The sequence below is a fragment of the Spea bombifrons genome, chromosome 1, assembly GCF_027358695.1.
Source record: "Spea bombifrons isolate aSpeBom1 chromosome 1, aSpeBom1.2.pri, whole genome shotgun sequence".
NCBI classification, from domain to species: domain Eukaryota; kingdom Metazoa; phylum Chordata; class Amphibia; order Anura; family Pelobatidae; genus Spea; species Spea bombifrons.
This window is the reverse complement of record NC_071087.1, coordinates 55,254,395-55,274,095: the sequence shown is the minus strand read 5'-3', so window position 1 is coordinate 55,274,095 and position 19,701 is coordinate 55,254,395. Positions and strand designations below refer to the sequence as shown.

The 19,701-nt window shown below is 39.5% G+C and overlaps 1 protein-coding gene across 2 annotated transcripts in view; it reads right to left on the bottom strand.

Annotated features, from left to right (window-relative positions):
- Window positions 1-19,076, bottom strand: part of SEPTIN11 (septin 11) — a 40,099-nt gene extending 21,023 nt beyond the window's left edge. For both annotated transcript variants that reach the window (XM_053461667.1, XM_053461666.1), the window contains exon 1: window positions 18,933-19,076. In XM_053461667.1, the coding sequence (XP_053317642.1) occupies window positions 18,933-18,959 (27 nt within the window). In that variant the 5' untranslated portion in view covers window positions 18,960-19,076. The remainder of the gene's footprint in view (window positions 1-18,932) is intronic.
- Window positions 19,077-19,701: the final 625 nt, after the last annotated feature.

Genomic DNA, 19,701 nt, shown 5'->3' with positions numbered 1-19,701 from the left:
ATACAAAAGTCACATAGTCACAGGGAGTTCGGCCATTCAGATCAATTAGTAATCCAACTACATTGTATTATTTCTAGCCAATTTACAAAATTGGGCAAAAAACTTTTTATGATGCAAAATTGTTATCGCACTGCTAAAAGCAATATCGTTCCATACTACGTTATTGGTTTAACAATAGAAATTTTGAATTCCTGTATGAGGTTGAAACCAGCGAACAAATCTTGGAGAGACGGGTTCAAGGAAAATCCATTCAAGAGGGAAGTTTATTCCAAAGGAGAAAAAAATGTTAGGCCAAGAGATCATAATCTAAAACTGAAGGGTCACAGAGAAAGATGTAAGGTAAGGGAGTTTGTCTTAATGGAGAGGTTAGTACATAAAAACTTCCAGCAGTCGTAGAAATTATCAAAGTGAGGGAGGTTGAACCTGCAAGGCTGTCCTAAATGAGACATGTTGGAAAAAAACAGGCAGGCTAGATGGGTTCTTATCTGCCTTCAAATTCTGTTTTTGTATAAAGAAAGCCCTGGAGAACTAATGAGGCGCTTTCATACTAATTCTTTGTGGCTTAGCTAAGGTTAGATTTCCTAAACCAGAAGGGAGTATCGGTTGGTATTTCCTATCACTTCTTGGCGCTGTATAACAGGAAGACGTAAACACACGCTTACTGTCTGAGAGACCCAACATGAAGAACATTGGTCTAGACCAGCTTGCAAGAGTAAGACACAAGTACACTTGACCACTAGCACTATTAAAGTAACACCTATATCTATAGACAAAAAGATAACTAGTATAAATGTTGTGCTTTCAGTCATTTTTTTTTTTAAAAAAACCTTTACTTTATTGGTTTCATCTAGTCTCGGTTACATATATGTGATCTAGATGGGAGATAGGATTACATAATATATGAATATATTTTTCATAATATATGAATAATATATTATATGTTTTAATATATAGCGGTAAGGTTGTTATGTACTTGACATCACAGAATTTTAATTCATAACTAATAATAATGGAGATAAAGAATATATATTTATATATCCCTAGATCCCAGGAGATTTAAGAATACTTACAAAATGTATAGTGTATATATGTAAAGGCATAGGTTGTGCTACCATAAAACAGATAACAAAGCTTCTTGAGGACTAATTTACAGAGAAGACAACCATTAACAATGTTACATCACAATCATGAGTCTATCATTTGTGCAAGAGATAGGATTTTGGCTTAAGGTCGCTAAAACCTACAGTGGTCCCTATTTATTGGGGCAGAGCTAGACACGCACTAGCCCATATCTAACCGCAATTCCTTGGTGTTTCACACACAAATGTCAGTGGGAGGCATCAGGAAGTTTACTTTTTGTCTAATGCAATGAAAGCCATATGGCCGTCTAGAGACATATATGTTCTGCATCCCTGGGAAAGCGAACCTTTGAGCAGGGAGTACATGACATTTAGGATAGCTACTGACCCTGCTTAGGGTACGGGGTCAGATGAGAACATGAAATTCTAGAACCGTGAGACCATGGTTGTTAGTTAGCAACCATAATCCACCAACTACTCGCTTTATTATCTACTCTGTTTTCTTTTCACATACATACAATTATACTCTCTATACAAGGCTTCTTGCAAAATGTTTTTCTGCACCTGGTAATGGAAATTTACAACACATAAATTACTTTGGCTTCTAATTAAGCGTCCTTTGACAGCAGTTCATTTGTTGAGACAATAGTCAAATAGACAAAAAAATTTTATTTTACAATTTACTTAATAGCATAACAAGCCCTACCTATAAAGTAAGCCTTAGTATATTCATATATTCATAATATGTACTTAAAACACACACACATATTTATTTGGCAAAAGGTCCAAGGGCTAGGTTTTATGTGGAGAGCCGATGGAAAAAGCTAAGAATCCTGGTAGCCATCATGACCATTCCTGGGATAGGCTACCCAGCGCTCTTCCTCTTTGGAAATCTCTTAGTGGGTGGGGAGTGGGAGGGGAATGGGTATGGAGTGGGTGTGTCCAAATACTGCTCCACTGACTGGAAATCTTTTAGTGGGTGGGGAGTGGGAGGGGAATGGGTATGGAGTGGGTGTGTCCAAATACTGCTCCACTGACTGGAGCAAGACGAAACTGACCACGAGACTCGGGGAAGCAGGGCTTTAACTCAAACCCAGTGAGTTCCCAGGTATGGTTATGACAAGCACGGGGCTTAATAAGATAAAACTGGTGCTTTTTTTCCCTCTTGTTTTAGTTGGTTTCCATGAAAGAATGATTATATACTTTAATGTTTTTGAGTCAAACGACTCTAAAGATCTTTAAGTATTCCAGATGTATTCCCACTAGTTTTCAGCTTCGTACTCAAACTCCTCAGGTAGTCTTAGAAACAATATTATAGACATTTTGGCATCTGTGTTGACGAACCTAGAAGATTCGTGCCTGGTTGCACAGGCATGGGTTGATCTCATTCCATAATAAACTTAGCCATCATCCACTGCTAAAGAAGAATGAAGCTGGGAGCTCTAGATGTAGTGATAAACAGCGCAGCAAATGGGTGTTTTTCCATCACTTACACATGTTTACATGCTTATTCCCAGATACCGGGAAACCAGATGGCAACTCATCTTTTTCTCTGCAGTGTTCAATCAACCTTCAGTCTATGAGGAAGGCTGAGGAGTTTCATCATATGTGTTGCACATAAAACAACCCCAACAAGAATAATCCTCATGGTCTTTAGAGTGTGAGTTACCCTTTTATAGCCCTACATTTTACTGTTCTGTACCCTAATGAACTTAAGTAATGGCATTTACTGATTGAACGGAGAAATGTATAACTATCAAGAGTCTATCAAATGTAGACTGTGGGTAAAGGCATGTTAACTTTCTGTCCTTAGGCTCTGCATGTTTATTCCTTTCAATTAACTTATCTTTCATCTAGTGTAAAGTTGCTGATCGCCATTTCCCTGTCTACTGCTTTTGCACATGCACCGTCTGGAACACTGATAGGGACATCTGCATAAATCGAGACTGTTGGCAACTATGATCTATACTATATATTCAATTATGTTCAAGTAAATCATGTAGGCTGTCACACTTTAACCAAAATGCAAAAAAACGTTGATTAGGAATCATATGATGCAGCAATATATGCTCCATTTGTAAAACGAATGTACTTGCACTTTCACATTGCATTGATATTGATATCGAGAACAAGCGTCTGAGAATGGAGATCTTTTTCTCTGACCTAATTCTTGTGCATCTGGTTTGGCTTAAGTTTCAGTTCAAAAAATGCATGATTTCTACAGATTACAAGCAATCGTTCAAACCGATATTCTGTTGACCGCTCACCCCCCCCAAACATTCTTCTGTCCTCTGAAATGCTTTATATATTTTCATAAGTATAACAGATTTGAGTGAGTGTGTGCGTGTGGGGGGGGGGGAGCGCAAATGCTTAGGAGTTGAAACGCCGGATTTATTTTTAAACCTTGCTGTCCCATGGAAGGGTGGATGCTGCAATTCTTGCCCTGCGTTTTTCCGTAATCCCTTAACCGCTCCTTCTCAGGCTGCTCCATAACTTAATATAAGCTTCTGGAATGCCAAGAACTGAGCAAAACCACAAGTACGCAACAAATGTGCAGTTGCGCGCCTGGGAAGAACAAAAAAAAATGGAGATAGGCAAGGTTTCTTTTTGTCCTTATATAGAGTATCTTCACCAACCTGCTAAACATATGGAGAAGCAGGAAGAGGAAGCCACTTTTATCTATAAAAGAGAGCGAAAAGGATAGAGAGAAAAACAAAATAATCAAAATACACATGCAATGTCGTCTTAATATAATAAGATAATATAATATAGTAAGTGTATAATATGCAGCTAATCATTGTGTTTCCTGAAATAAGAGTATGATAGGCAGGGATAGGTAGGGTTAAGCTGTCATTACTCCAACCCATTTCTGTATTAACCTGTAAGCAGTTCTTGCAAATACAGTTATTAAGGAAAAAGAACATAAAGAACAGCTGACCTAACCACCTGGCAAATGACCTTAAAAAGAAAAGATACAGTTAAGCTTGAAATTGCCTGGAGCGCCAAGCATTGATGTTTCGAAGCTTCATTACCTGTACAACTTACAACACGTGTGACTTAACATCTGGGAAGGATATTAAGTAATAGTATCTGGCTTCGTGAATAACTCCACTATACCTGATACTAGAGCTACTGATTACCAACAAAGGAAAGTGATCACGTTAAAGGTATTTTTGGAACATGTGCCCTACAATTTGTTATCAACTAGCCTTTCGCGTGAATGTTTATATAAATATGCTTCTCCATGCGGTGTCCTCAATGTGGTTTAGTATTCTTTAAAGTGAACTCTTATCTTATTTACATATTTGAAGGCCAACACGGGTAATGTGAAGCCCCCCGTTCTTAGTTCATAGTATGGAATGTTGCAATGTACAAACCAAGACAAAAGCAGCTGACGTTCTCCTCCTTTCTTAAGAATGGGACAATCACATTTTCTGAATCTGGAGCACATCATGTGGCGCAAGCAAGTGAAAGAATGAAAGCGTGCCAAATCCGAGCAGACCTGAAGTAACATTTCTTTTCATACCCATGTAGCATGAAGATATATATATATTGATCAACATAAAAAGACTATTTTCCACTGTACAAACGGCACATGTTAGCAAGCAAAAAAACAGCAGCAACTGAAAACTCTGTGGAGCCTGTGGAGATGACAAAGAACATCTGTGCATTCTTGCGCGTCTCATAAACTTCCTTTTAACGACAAGGATGTGACAAACAGGCCGGCAAGAATTTCAAGAGGCACATTTAAACAAGAAACACATGCTGGGCTTGTGAGGCCCAGCCTGGCCTCTGCTTCCATTTTACATTGCAGTCCCAAGCTGTCCAGCGTAGATCGGCCACTGAATACCGCACATTATTGCAATTACTGCCATTAGAAGACATGCTAAGATTCAAGAGCTTACAAAATGTATGTGTGAAAAATATCTCTTATATGTGTTCAAACCTTACCTGCCATATTAACAATACTATATTATTTCTAAAGATCCAGTTACAGGAAAATGTATTATTGAATGATGATGTAGTTCTCCACAAAACCCTTCTTCCTGACGTCACTTTTTAATTAGCATGTGATACACTACATTTTGTGATTTAAAAATTGAACAAAATATTCTCTCTGGATCCCCGGCGATGAACACATCCAATATAGGTCATATCGATCGATGTATTGAATATTGAGTTGGACTTTTTGTATGAAGTGCGGACACCTATGTTCAGATGCATTTGACATGAAGGCCAAACACTGGCTGCTTTCAAGTAATAATAATAATTTACACCAGTCTTCTCTGTCTTCTAGAATAAGTAAATTGGTGGGAGTAGTGTGTTTAAATCAGTATATGCCAAAGGCATGATCTCATAACAGAGCCTACGGAGAGAAGAAACACAGGAGGAGCTCATGGCACAAATCATTATTATGTCATTTTTAGCTTAGTTAAATTTAGTTATCAATGTTACCTACAGCTTATAGGTTGGGGTTAATTCAATAAAGAGGGGCTTTTAACCATTGTAAATGTTGTGGGGATATTCAGTTTAAGAAATTCAGGATCATTTTACCTCTGGGATGTGTACAAAGACACAGCTAGCAGTAAGCAAATTAATGTCATGTTCCTGGGTTACAAAGGCTGCCTGAACCAAATCAACAAAAATCAGCAGCTTAACAATATAGGAAAAATAACTTAAGGGGGGGGTAATCAGGCAGATCCTGAAGACAAGAAGATTGCTGCTCCGATCATATACACTTAAGGTGGGCTTTTCATACATGTGTATTGTTTATGTTATTCCGTAAACTCCATTGCATGAGATGTAGCGTTTAACAAAAAAAAAAATCCGTGGTAAAGGTCTTTAATGTAAAGGAGTGATTTAGTTAACGGTGTACACAATATATTCTTTTCTTTTCCACTTAAAAAAAAAAGTTTATTTATATACATACATATACACATACTTGATGTAGTTCCATCAGTTCCTTTAGATCCTATGAGTTCTGCACTCTGATGCTTTGGGCCCTTTTTATCTCGAAATTAACATATGTTTAACACATGAAAAGGAAGCAACAGAATTGACAACAGTGCCAGAATTACATCTGATCAACGCATTCATCGTAAAACAGAGCATTTTTTGCTGGTTTTTAGGGACCAGGTCACCTTCTTCTCATATGTTAAAACCCCAAAAGCGTGTTAGAAGGTTAAACATTGCATGTGCTCCATGTAAAGCCGTGTGATTGGATCTCAACACATCCAAATCTGCAGAATTTCCAACATTCTAGATGACATGCTATTGGTTAGAAGGATTTCAAAGTTAAGAGAGCAGCCAATCAGAAAAGCTCGGATACTTTTTATTCCTTATGTCTCGTTTATCTTTAAGCCTGAGTATCCATTACGGACCGTACCTAGTATAATCCGCTCCGCATTATGAAGACTTGAATCAAATAATTACTTCTTTATGATACAATTCATCTGAACCAAGCAATTAAAACAGGAGCTGACCTTAAAACCACCAATAATGAAATCAAAGTGGTTTCACTTACTTACAGAAACCTCACGGTGAGGTGTACTGTTCCCCCTAGGCTGGCGCTGTACAAGCACTGCTGGGACAGTATGTTCAGTAAACATGTTATTTATCAAAATATACAGAAGAGCCATAAAAAAAAATAATGAGCAAACGCAACATGGCAAAAAAAAAACCAAACATCACCCACACTGATCATACTGTTCATATGACTAACTCCCTATTTACAAACATCAGACAGAATGATGATGAGGGTCATGGGAGTTGTAACTCACATAGCAGGTGGAAAATGGTTTCAACGTGTACACCATGCACACACAGAAAGCGCTTCCACTGACTTCAATGGGCAATGCAACAACAGGGACCACGGAGATTTTTGGTAAGGCTACACAGGGCAGTATACAGTTCCTTTAACCCCTTAATGACAAAGCCCGTACATGTACAGGCTCAAAATGCATTGTTTTCAATGGGTTTAGGGACCGCCCATTGTCCTTAAGGGGTTAACCCCTTAATGACAAAGCCCATACATGTACGGGCTCAAAATGCATTGTTTTCAATGGGTTTAGGGACCGCCCATTGTCCTTAAGGGGTTAACCCCTTAATGACAAAGCCCGTACATGAACAGGCTCAAAATGCATTGTTTTCAATGGGTTTAGGGACCGCCCATTGTCCTTAAGGGGTTAAACTACAACAACAAAAAAGGTTTTCCTAGGAGAAGTGTAAACCGCTTGTCAGGTTGTCACCTAAACATCTAGCATAATTACAAACAGTTGCTCTGCATCCCAGGTGGAAAATGTGTCGAACACCCCCCCAGCACTCAAAAGGGTTAAACATGAGTATATATTTTCATCACTCAGCAAAGCCTCCCCTATGCTTCCCAAGAGAAATACTCCTTTATGAGCAACATAATGATAAATCAGCTCTAACCGCAAACTTGCTACACTTAATGCTACATGTCCTGAAATAACACCAGAAACCTACAAACTCGAAACTCAAAACAGACCCCCAAAATGTTGATTAACCTAAAATAGAGGCCCATTGTGCAAAATAATTTCCGCCAAACAAAGAAGAAACACACATTAAAGAGTATGTTGGGGAAATCAGAATGCTTTTAAGTCTCTAGTTTATAGTGTTGGGTCTGTTAGTCAATGAGCTCACTATTACAGTTTATTCACACAGGCCACGACAGGGCAGGTACCGGTCAAAGCGTATGTCCTGAAGATACCGCTGCCTGTGTAGAGATCATATATGTTCCATGAACTATTTATTTTCATGGCCTATGGTTTATTCAATTTCAGGTAGAAGTTCTGGTGTGATCATTTTCACTAAACTGCTCAAAACAGCCAAGTGATGCTTAAAAGCTATGCAACTACTTTATGAAACAACTAATCACTTAAGAATGAACCGATCAGATTGTAACCCTGGTATGTTCCCATGCTGGCCGGACCAAAACACTACCTTCCTACACCGTGTATGTTAGTCATAAGCCTCACGGTAGGTGGGCATTATACTAAGGAACAAATGTTTGTCTGATATAAAGATCATTTCACCTGTGTACAGCAATCCAAATATGTACCAGCTAGGCAATCATTTACTGAACCCTCATCAAAGATTTACATGATTTTAACTTTATCTATAAAAACGGTGTAGTTTGGAACTCACTGACCCAAGCTGTCAGAACTTGTGATTAAGCAACAATTCAGTGCCAGTGTGGTTTCTACAGAGCATTCCTGTTCAACTTTTAGTCTAGGAACACAGCACAGCTAAATAGCCCAGTATTATAGAAGCTCAGAACAACGTAATGAGGGTGCTACACACTACAAACGACAATGGGGATTAAGTATAAAAAGGTGATTTTATCACAAAACAGGCTTCATGCTACGCCATATGTAGCATCGCTGGCTTCCTCCCAACAAGCACAGCAAGAGCCGGTTGCTGGGCTCATCGTTTGCTGGCTGATTGCAATTATGGCAATCTCCAATGCAGGGTTACGGAGCACCGCTTGCTGATCACAATGTGATCAGCACAAGCAGATATTGAGGAGTAGAGGATGAAAAAAAAATGCTCTCTCCTAGGGCTTGACCCTCAGTTGACAGAGTTATCAAATCTGGTTCGTCTGCTCAGGGTAACCTCTTCTGAGATTCTTTCGTAAAAGAGTTGGGGAAATACATTCACTTCTCTTGATAAAGGCTGAAGAAGCGATGGAGCCACTTTTACGGCCCCTCAGTGTCACCCTCTACAGACCCTCTATCCTTCCATTGAGAAGATGATTTTGCAGGTCCAGAGAAGGCTTCCCAAGAGAAATACTCCTTTATGACCAACATAATGATAGATCAGCTCTAACCGCAACTTGCTATGCTTAATACTACATGTCCTGCATGTTTATACCATTCCTTACCAAACACAACTCCCTCATCCACTTTCCTTGCCGTCTATGGATGTAAGTTTGGTAAACAGATAAAAGAGTTAGCGGACAAAGGGGCGATCATCCCTTTTCCGATTTCTTCCCTAGTGTTTGTCAACAATCTCTTTCTTGTATAAAGAAAGACACCGGCTATCAGCAGATCATAAATGGAAGCAATACCCAGGTGAATTTATCTAATCTGTTTGGGGCGAATGCATGACAGAAGATAGATATCAAGGATGCGTATTTGACAGTAATGGTATTTCACAAATTTCTTCAATTCCTATGGACAGGAATAAAGTATCGGCTCACTTACCTACCTTCATCAGTCTTACAAAACCGATGAAAGCTCCGATTTCTCTTTTGAGGGCATAAGAACTATAATTTATTTGGACGACAGTCTCATAATGTCTCAAAGCGAACATTTGAACCTATTACATACTGAATGGCCAATAAAAATCCTCACAGACTTGGGTTTATTCATATACTGGGAAAAATGGAGATTCCCCATACCAAACTGGAATTTCTGGGTTTTACCATAAACTCAAAAGAAGCTTTATTGAGTCTTCCGTGCTACAAACTCAAGATGATATATTAGACATCCATCGACCAGGTGCCAGGATTGCTTATGGAGCAGCCAGGAAGCTATGCTCTAGCTGGTGCTTGGAATTAGATCTGGGTGTAGATGTGAGGGAAGTGACATTTCTTGGCTTCTATGATAGTGGAAAAGCATACAGAATTAACCCAATTTGTACCGTTCTGCCATTTCTACAAGATAAGTGGATTTCCTTCCTACTGGAAAACATCCATTAATACGTCAGGTTTTAAAAGGAATTGAACTTAAGAATTCTCTGATGTCTAAATATCTACGGACATGGGATGTGGATAAGGTTGTTCATTTTCTTTCATTATGGGCAAGGAATGAATTGTCGCTTTAACAACTATCTGAGACGCTTACTATGCCTTTATGTCTTATCTCTGGCAAAACGTGTTTCAGATATCCGTTCGCTTGATTTTCAGAATAAATCTTTGGATCCTACAGGTATCATGTTTTTCATTTCTAGAAGAACAAAAACTCTCATAAAGTCAATTCTTTATCCTAGCTTTTAGTTTTTTTTATGTTTGAAGCATGTGCTTGAAGCTACCATTGTTTTTCTTTATGGCAAAGCTAATGCTTGTACAATTAAATCCCTCCTTCGATAAAACTTCATTAAGTGCCATACTGAGTAGATAAGACTGAGCCACTCTATTCTTTGGTGAGAGTACGGTAGGTTAAGCTAAAACAGAAAAAACACTAAAATACTGCTGCCTCAAAAACAACATTTTCCGCCGTAATTGGATTTCATGTGTCATATAAGTAGTGGGGTGCTAATGGCCGTCTATATATTAATCAGGCCAGCATAAGGTGGCTATAATTATACTGGCTATTTAAACTAGCTATAAATATTAAATTGTTTATAGTTACACTAGCGCTGTCCATCGTGCATCTCTTCTGCTGTAGATCACATACTGTGACTCTCACGCTGACATTTGTCAAGCTGCGCTTTCCCCCAATACGTCTCAACAGGGGCGTACCTAAAGTGTTTGGCACCCGGAGCTGATCCTGTATGTGACCCCCGCCACACACACAAAAATTAATGTTGGCAAGAATATTTATTTCACAAATTTGTAGAAAAAAAATTAGAAAACATTTCTGCCCCTAAACACTCGCTAGTGATAGTAAGCCCCCACTTGGAAACATCTCAAGTTTTCGCTCTCTTGTGCCGTTACAGTGAGGCAAATTAGCCCTGCACAAGGGAACCCACAAACAGCAGACACACCTTTTGGCCTTCATGGCCTCATCAGTGGGGTATGGTTGGTACAGTAGGCACAAGTAAGCAAGGAGGTCCCTGTCTGGACTCACCTTTACACTTGGAATGGCCCCAAGAGATTTCAAAGGGGAACATTTAAACAAAGCGGATTAGAGACACATCAACCAGGAATGGACAGCCGTCCCACTGATGTCATGGGCTGTTCCAATGACGTACGCCATTGTTGGAGGGGAAGTGGCTGGGGAGTGGGGCGTTCCGCATAGTGACCTGGAGAAGCGGTGCTTCATACACACAGTCTTTGGGCGAAACCCGTAGAGTTCCTAGGTATCCCCGGTGCCAGTGTCTATACACAGGCAATGTGTCTTCTCACACCACTTGCGCTTTGAGAGAGGACAAAGAAAAGATCCTTCCCCTAGCAGACAAACACACCTCGAAAGTACTTTAATGTGATGTCAGTTCAAGGCATGGGATGGTATAAAATAACTATTTGTGAAAAATTTCATACAGAAGGAATTTGCATTTTTACTATAGTTTTCTTTTGTTATAACAGCCTCTAACACAACCTGAACTTGTACATGGAAAACCACAGGAAAATATGGAAATGATAAAGAAAAAATGCTAATGTCTGTCTACACACACACATACAATGTTCTTCCGCACATATCTGTTACTATATCTGGCACTATAAATATATTGTGTTGGGTGGCAAGAGATAACATCCCTGCCCATGTTTTTTAAACAGACTTGAAGGCAAAATTATTTTATTTTGGTGGACAGACCGACAAACTGTTGGTTTTGCAGCTTCCCCACGAGTGCGTAGGATGCAAGAGGCTCCGTATTTAAGTCACGTTTCATATTTTATTTGCCCTTAACCCCTTAAGGACAATGGGCGGTCCCTAAACCCATTGAAAACAATGCATTTTGAGCCCGTACATATACGGGCTTTGTCATTAAGGGGTTAAAAACAATGCATTACTCATCCTCTTGGAACTAAAAGGGTTAAATGAAACTTAACAAAACCAGAGTAGAATCCCCCACTAGCCCCTAAATACTGATGAAGAGCATGTGGTGTAGTCAACATCTTTCAAAAATGATTTTTTTTCTTTTAGTGGATCAAGTTCAAGGCTACGCATTACACAACGCTACATTAACAAAGACAAAACATGGAATGGCACCAACAGAAAAATGCACTCTGGTTTTTGTATATGAAAACATTATTTTATGGGCTACACACAAATAAATCATACATTCACGACTATTTGGAAAGTTTTTTTTTGTTTTTTAATTTGCATTTTGTCCATGAAAAAAAGCATTGTCTGTTTCTGGTTCCTTCATCTGGCAGAAGCAAACAATTAGCATACAAATACTTGTTTTGACTATTTTAAAGAATATTAGAAAAAATGTTTCAGGAGTTAAAAAAATTGTTTGGTGCTTATTGTTTCATCATATTTGAAGAAGAAGAAAAAAAAAAAAAATTTGCAGACCACACTGTTAACAGCGCCTGGAATTGGATGTGACTGCACAGACTATATTTATATTAAATAGAGAGCAACCTGTGGCCAAAAGCTAGAAGAGCAGGAGCTCAAAAGAATAGTGAGACCTTTCTGACACAGTGATAGGTGAGAAGATCATGCTTGTGTGTGCGGCTGAGTGTGAAGTACGTGGGTGAAGGTGGATGCGTATATCTGAGTGCATGCCATTTGGTTGAGAATACTGTGTACTTTAGTATATATTTTGAGTGTATGTCAGTGTGGCCGAGAATGGTCTGTATGGTGAAATGAAAGAGTGTGTGTGTGTGTGTGTGGTGCATTTGAGAATGCCGTGTGTGATAGTTTGATTTAGACTGGTATGAATTTGTTTGAGTTTGCATTTTAAAAATGCCTCCAATTTGGAAACCCAAGGAAACGATTTCCCTCTGTAAATAATACGAAATTTCCGGCCCTGTTTAAAATAAAACAATAATCCCTATAATTGTTTTACTTCCACAACATCACAGCTACAGATCCTGTAAACAAGTTTCCTAGTACCTATAATTTCTAAATGGGGGGGGGGGAATAAAAATCACATGCGATACTCTTTACTGTACATTATTCTTATTCTGGTAAAAAGTGGTACAATCACCATTGCAACTAATAGAGTGTTTCTGCTGATTGTACCACTTTGCACCCAAATTACTCTTTACACATAATATTCACTTGGTGTTTATGTGTAGTAAACAGGTTTTGGCATTTTGATATCCACACAAAACAAATACATATTGCATAAACTTCACATGCCAGGGCTGATGCATTGGAAAGAACGACATTTTACAAAATAGAGGGATATGGGATTTTCTGTGAATAATTTACGGCGTTTCTTCAATCCCTAATGTAATTGTATTATAAATAAAATGTCATAAGTAGTGTGAACAAAGCATATCTACAAAAATACATATAGAAGAAGGGTATTTAGACACTAAATCCGGATTAAGTTGTATCTGCAGGGATTGTTTACAGGTTTTTTTTTTTTTGTAAAAATCCAGTTTCTGTAAAAATAAAAATACGAAGGGCTGCTAAATGTTCTTCTATATAGCATCCAGTAAGTCAGTGTACGTATGCAGGCTGGGTTAGGGGGTTGGGCACTCACCCCTCCGAATACACAGACAGTGGTATGAGAGGTTATACTTAATGCTTATTATGTCTCTGATTAACATTTTAGGGGTCTTTTCCACTCAAACCCATTCTATGTTTAAGAGTCGATACACCATTCGGGTGAAATGCTATCTGCATGCCTGATACCCAATGGCTTCCAAAGCATTGATTTTACAATGGGCAACAGAGAGCTCTCCTGGCATGTTTGGTGACCGAATAGTTCTCTGGAAGAGTTCATTTAAATGGGTGTCGTAGTCCACAGACGCATTCATGTATTAAAGTTGTCATAATCTGGAACTATAAAGATTTAATCTCAGGGTAAAGGACATATTCTCAGAGTCACAGATACCTGACGGGTTCTGTCGTTATAAAACACCAACACTGGCAACAAACAGGATAATCTGCAGCACAGGATATGAACCCAGTTGTTGGGTCTTGCATAGGAAATTCTGGACTGTTGGTAGGTATGGCAGGTAATTATAGTCTCAGAGCCGGTAACTACATGCATGCAGTTTACAATTATTATGCAAAACATGGGAAATTTAAAAGCTTTGGTTAGAGTAGCACATTCACAGAGGATAACCAAGCATGTTTCACTGTTAATAATAATCTTTATCGATATGTATGGAGGTTATAGAATTTGGGTCTTACTGGCCAGCAGCAGCAGTTACTCGTAAGAAGAAATATTTTATTTCCTCGGATAAGAGATGCTAAAGCCACACCTAGATGCAGTTTTTCCATGAGGCATGTTAGAGCCACACCCTCTTTACACCATAACGCATAGCAGGTAACCATATAAGGCATGTTAGAGCCACACCCTCTTTACACCATAACGCATAGCAGGTAACCATATAAGGCATGTTAGAGCCACACCCTCTTTACACCATAACGCATAGCAGGTAACCATATAAGGGTTTGTTAAAGCCACACCCACATTACATCATAATGCTTGCTGTCATAATAGACCAAGCAGGTGCCTGCAGTGTGTGAGGCCAGTTGGGATAGAGGATATTTTTAACTACACCAGCAAGGTCTTAAGAGGTCCTCTTCTCATCCTTATTAGAAGGTCGAGAGTGCCTGTGAAGGCTTGTTCCTTGAGAGTTAGTTTTTGAGTGATGATTTTTAAATTTCATTGATCAAACTGCATCAGACATGCAAACTGAATTTTTTTTGTTCTATTTAATTTGAAAATGCCATGATGGAACCAAGAGTACCCCCACCCATCAACTGGTGATTTCAGTGGTCCTCCCCCTTGCAGGGAGGGTCCAGGAAGATCCGGCCTTCCTGTAGGCTTTCTGGCTGAGAAGGGAAAGAAGAGGCAGCCTATCCCTTCAGTGAGCGCAGCCCCCAAAAGAAAATAAAAGAAAAAGGGGCTCTGGTGTTCACTGTGGCCCTACTAGCCCCGGCCCTTTCACCTGGTGTGCAGTGCATGCAGTGTTTATTACATCATCCGAAAGGGCTGGGGCTTCAAGGATGGAGCTCTTTATCAAGTATGCGCTTTTTTCATTTCATTGATCAAACTGCATGAAACAAGCACCCGGAATTTTTTTTGTTCTATTTGTTTTGAAAATGCTGTGGTGGAACCAAAAGTTTTTTTTTTTTTCTGGTGAGGGGGGAGCACTTCAGAGTGCCCCCTCCCATCAATTGGTGACTTCAGTGGTCCTTCCCTTACAGGGAGGGTTCTGCGGTTCATTGTTGATCCAGGGAAAAGTAACCGATCGCCATTTCCAGGGGTCAGGAAGGAATTTTTGGCTTGGAATACAATCTTTGTCCTCCGAGTTTTTTCGCCTTCCTCTGGATCACTAGGATGTGGACTGCAGACTAATTCTGAAAGGATTTTTCCCCTTTAGGGCTGTTTAATTGCACTAAAGGTTCTTTGTTTCCTTCCTTGTCACTGTACTATTTTCTCTTATAACTTAAATAAAAAAAATGTTTTTTCAACAAAAATGTAAACTCTCTTGTGATTTCATTTGAGTATGTTAACATAAAAATAGCGTGAAGACAACACAGGATAAACATTCTTATGATGTCATAGTACGTCTCAGTGGCAGGCTGTGAAGATTCCATTCATTACAGGTAATCCCTGGTAAGATAATTGATGAAGGCATTGATAATATAATTGGTAATCACTATGACATTGAGTGTAATTTTTATGTCATCGGCAAAAGCACATAGGGGAGCAAACTTAATTTGGAAGAATCTTGAAAAAAATACTAATATTCATAACAAGTGGGGGGATTAGCAAACACTTTAATTAGCTTTATTAGCAATTAAACGGACCCTTAAAAAAACGTAAGTGGACTGAAAAGTTTGCGATGGACCGAATTACTTCTTCAGATAAGTTTTACTCAAGGCATTCAAAGTGGTGGGAGCCCACTGGGACATAAACGCTCTGTTTTTAGCCCACAGCTGACCACAATGTCCACTGAGAGGGCCTTTCCGTAACTGCATCCATTGCTTCTGCGATTGTAGGAGATGGCAGTGAGGAAGGAAATGGAAATACAGAAAGGGTTGGAATCTCTACCAACATCAGGAGTTAACACAGAGATATAAATCTGTTTTGCATTCCTCGGGCTGTTACAAAGAGTTTGCAATCTGGTGAATGTGAAACGTAAATGTACTCTATATTGGTCGGACAAATCTATACATAAAACATTTAGAAGCCGGCAATGAAAACCAAGGGGCCAGCACTGGGAGGTAAGAGTGGAGAGTCTATGAGATTCAACATAAAATAACAAAAAATCTAGACATAATCAGTAAAACTGTAGAAGCCATTGCTACGTGGCTCATGGAATCTGTCCATCCATTTATAATGTCCGACCAACAGAGAAGATCACCAGACCCAATAAACAGAACCTGGCCCTTTTTTGTGTGTATTCCATATGCAAACCTTATGTTATGACCTCACTGGGGAGGGGAGGTTGAAGTGTGGATCTTAAATGGGCTTCAATTTCATCAGAGCTTCTTCCCTAAACATAAAACGGAGGAGGCACACACCAGATCACCCTTAATAAAGACATTCTGCCAAAACCATGGGGGTTCTCTGTGTTACCGCTCACTGGTATTGCTTTTTTTTTTTAACCATTTATGCATATTTTTATGCATTTTTTTATAACTTTTTTCCATACAGTATTGCTTTATTTTTGTAATAGCGTATTGTGAAATGTTTTAGTATGCGCATGTCCTTTATTTTTGGTCATTTATAGGCTTTTTTGGGCAAGAGTCTTGGAGTGTCGCACCACGATTAGCAATCGTATTGTATTATTTGGGTGTGACTCTCTACAATTTCTCTTTTTTAATTCTTCCCTAAATAAACTGGAGGCAATGCATTGATATCCAAGCAGATAAACTCAAAAAGTTCTATTTTATTCTACCAATAATCAACAGATAAATAATTTATATTTTTCATGACACCAAAGCCAAACGACAATCCATTCTCCGGAAGTAGGTGCATGCTGGCTTATGTTTGTTTTTTGGAACATTGAGAAGTATTAACTATATTTTGACATAAGAAAACGGTTGGATATTTAATAAGTGAAGTCAGTTCCAAGAAAAGATCAAATGTAAGCTGGCTACAAACTTCAAGCTTCTTGTACCGTATATAAGAGCGGGTGTGACACACGGGATGTTTTATTCCTTACTTCTGAACAGCTTTATATTATCTGCTAGTGAACATGAATGAAAAGTAGGATTAAATCATCTGTTATTTTAACTTACATTAACTATTAAATTAGGCTTCAAGATCAATGCACGCAGCTTTCCCAAAAATGGGTTAAAACACATAGTCAAATCTACGTACGAAAATCCCTCCGGTGTTGAGATTCTGAATTCTCCGACGAATTTCCGACATTATAGACGATTATTTATTTTTAGGGGGAATCATAAGTCATATATTAAATAGTTTTCTGTTATTCGTGCACACATAGCTGCGGCAGCGGGTAGAAATACAAAAGATATTTTTAACCTCCCGTGTGCCAGAGAGTTAATGCATACCCCAGCCCATAAAAAAAACTCACGCTGAGCTCACAAAGCTCTATAGTTGCAAAAAACTTTTGATCTATATCATTTAAAAGGGGGTATTCCTTTCCTTACACATGGCCTGCACACACGCCGCAGATAGCTATGCTTGATCCAGAGAGGAAAAGATAACTGTTTGTCCAAGGGGTGGATTGGGAGGGGGAGAGGAGTGCGGGATGGGGAGAGGCCTCTCCATCCGGCCATCACAGCCAACAAAGAGATGCCTTCAAATCTTATATTCTAACCTTTATCACCCCCTCTTGCTGACATACAAGAAAAAACGCTAGCGGGTTAACACAAGCCAAAATACAGAGAGCTCCTTGTTACATCTCTCTTTCCTCTCTCCGAATCTTCAAGGAATATCAGTAACTTTCTAGAGACTTGGTCCAGAGGACCGTATGCAGGACCACACCCTGGTATTTAAATCAAGACTAATAAATGAGTCTGATTGTCTTACAGAGAGAATAACATAAAACAACAGTAATCCTACAAACACAATAAACTTTAGGCAACAGGGTCACATAGGAGCAGCATTAACCCACTAGCTTCTGTGGCGCTTCCACCCTTTGTGTGCCAGACTGACAACTCTACTGGAGAAGCTGCAGCAACTTTCACGTAAACAAACAAGCAAGAGAAAAAGAATGAAAAAGAAGAGGGTTTGTAACATCATTAATACTTTCCAGACTGATACGATAAACCATTTTTGGGGGATATTTAGACAAAATCAGAAAAACATTCCAAGCTATCATTCTTCCCAGCAGATCATTGACATTTTTTTTTTTAACCAATGGATCATTTTAGGAAGTAATTTTTGCCCAGCAGCACCATGGTATATTATATACAAGATCTTTAATCCCACGGTGCTGCACATCACCATAACAGTTTTGCTCACCCACTCACATCAAACCCACGCAGAAAGCTCATTGGAAACCCACGCAGTGAGTAAAGCAAGAGCTGGCAAAGAGTTTGCTGGCAGAAACGCATGGCCAGGTCTAAAAATACACTTTTCTTATTCTGATTCTTTTTTTTAATAGGGGGGGGGGGCTGCACACCATAAACCCCCAGTGATCCATTCAACGGATCTAGAGAGTGATCTAGTGATCCAGATGGGTTTCTAGGCTAAGACACGTGAATCCGTTATGTGAATTATATAACTCCCTCCTACGCTATTGCAAGATGATTTATTCATCTCCTGATCCTAAGCACAGGATGCAAAAGGGAGGGAAATGGGAAGATCAGGTTAAAGGGATGGAAGGAGTTGGGGGGGGGCTACTATGGGGTACAAAGAGTGAGGATGGGGAATTAAATATTCCAGCCCATACATGTAATGTAAAAAGCAACTGGACGCGCTGATGGCCAATGGAAGCCTATGGGCACATGGAGTGTGGCAGAACGTTACAATGAAAGTGTAGTTACGTTCGGGGGGGGGCAGAATTTGATGGAGAGAAGAAAAAAAAAAGGTGTAGTTAACCCTTGGATAACTTACAGTCTGTCTTCCCACTGCGACTGCCATGCTGCTGTCCGAAGGGTGCGCGCAAAAGGAAACGCAGGCAAAGCATACGATCCGCTCAGATGCTGCACGCAGCCCAGCTCTGCCAGCCCTCACTGAATACCGCTCATCCAGAGCTGTAGGAACATGGCCACCACAGGGGAGGGTCTCAGCATTTCAGGATAAGGGGGGTGGGGAAGGCTCGCTCTCCCTCTCACACACACAGGAAAAAGAGCTCAGTAAACAAAAGCAGATCCCTGCCGACGTCTGCTGGAGGGGGTGAAAACTGAAGTCAATACTAGTCACAGACTGATAGTATGGGGCATGCGGAGTGCTCGTTTCTGAAGGAAACTCTTGGTATCCCCCCCCGCTTTGAAAAAGTGGTGCAGGCTCGGTGAGAGTTGCCTTTATTACTACATTCTTGTACAGTTTATTACTAAAGGTGTATGTGAAAGTGGACACATACTGAAAATAGACACACACACACACACACACACACACACATATATATACATATATATATAGTTATATATATATATTTACACAGCAGATTCTGTAGTGCTGTTACAATAGAAGAAAATCTAACAATAATAACTTTAACATATGCTAAGGCATTGCTGCAGAAGGACCCTTGTCTTGTGAGCTTGCAGTCTGTTGGGTCTTTGAGGAGGAAATGAGACAGTAGAAGAAGGACTGCTTGGGTGACCACTTGATTGTTGCAGAGGTAAATGGAGAACGCTGTGTTGAGAGCTTGCAGTTGGGGTTG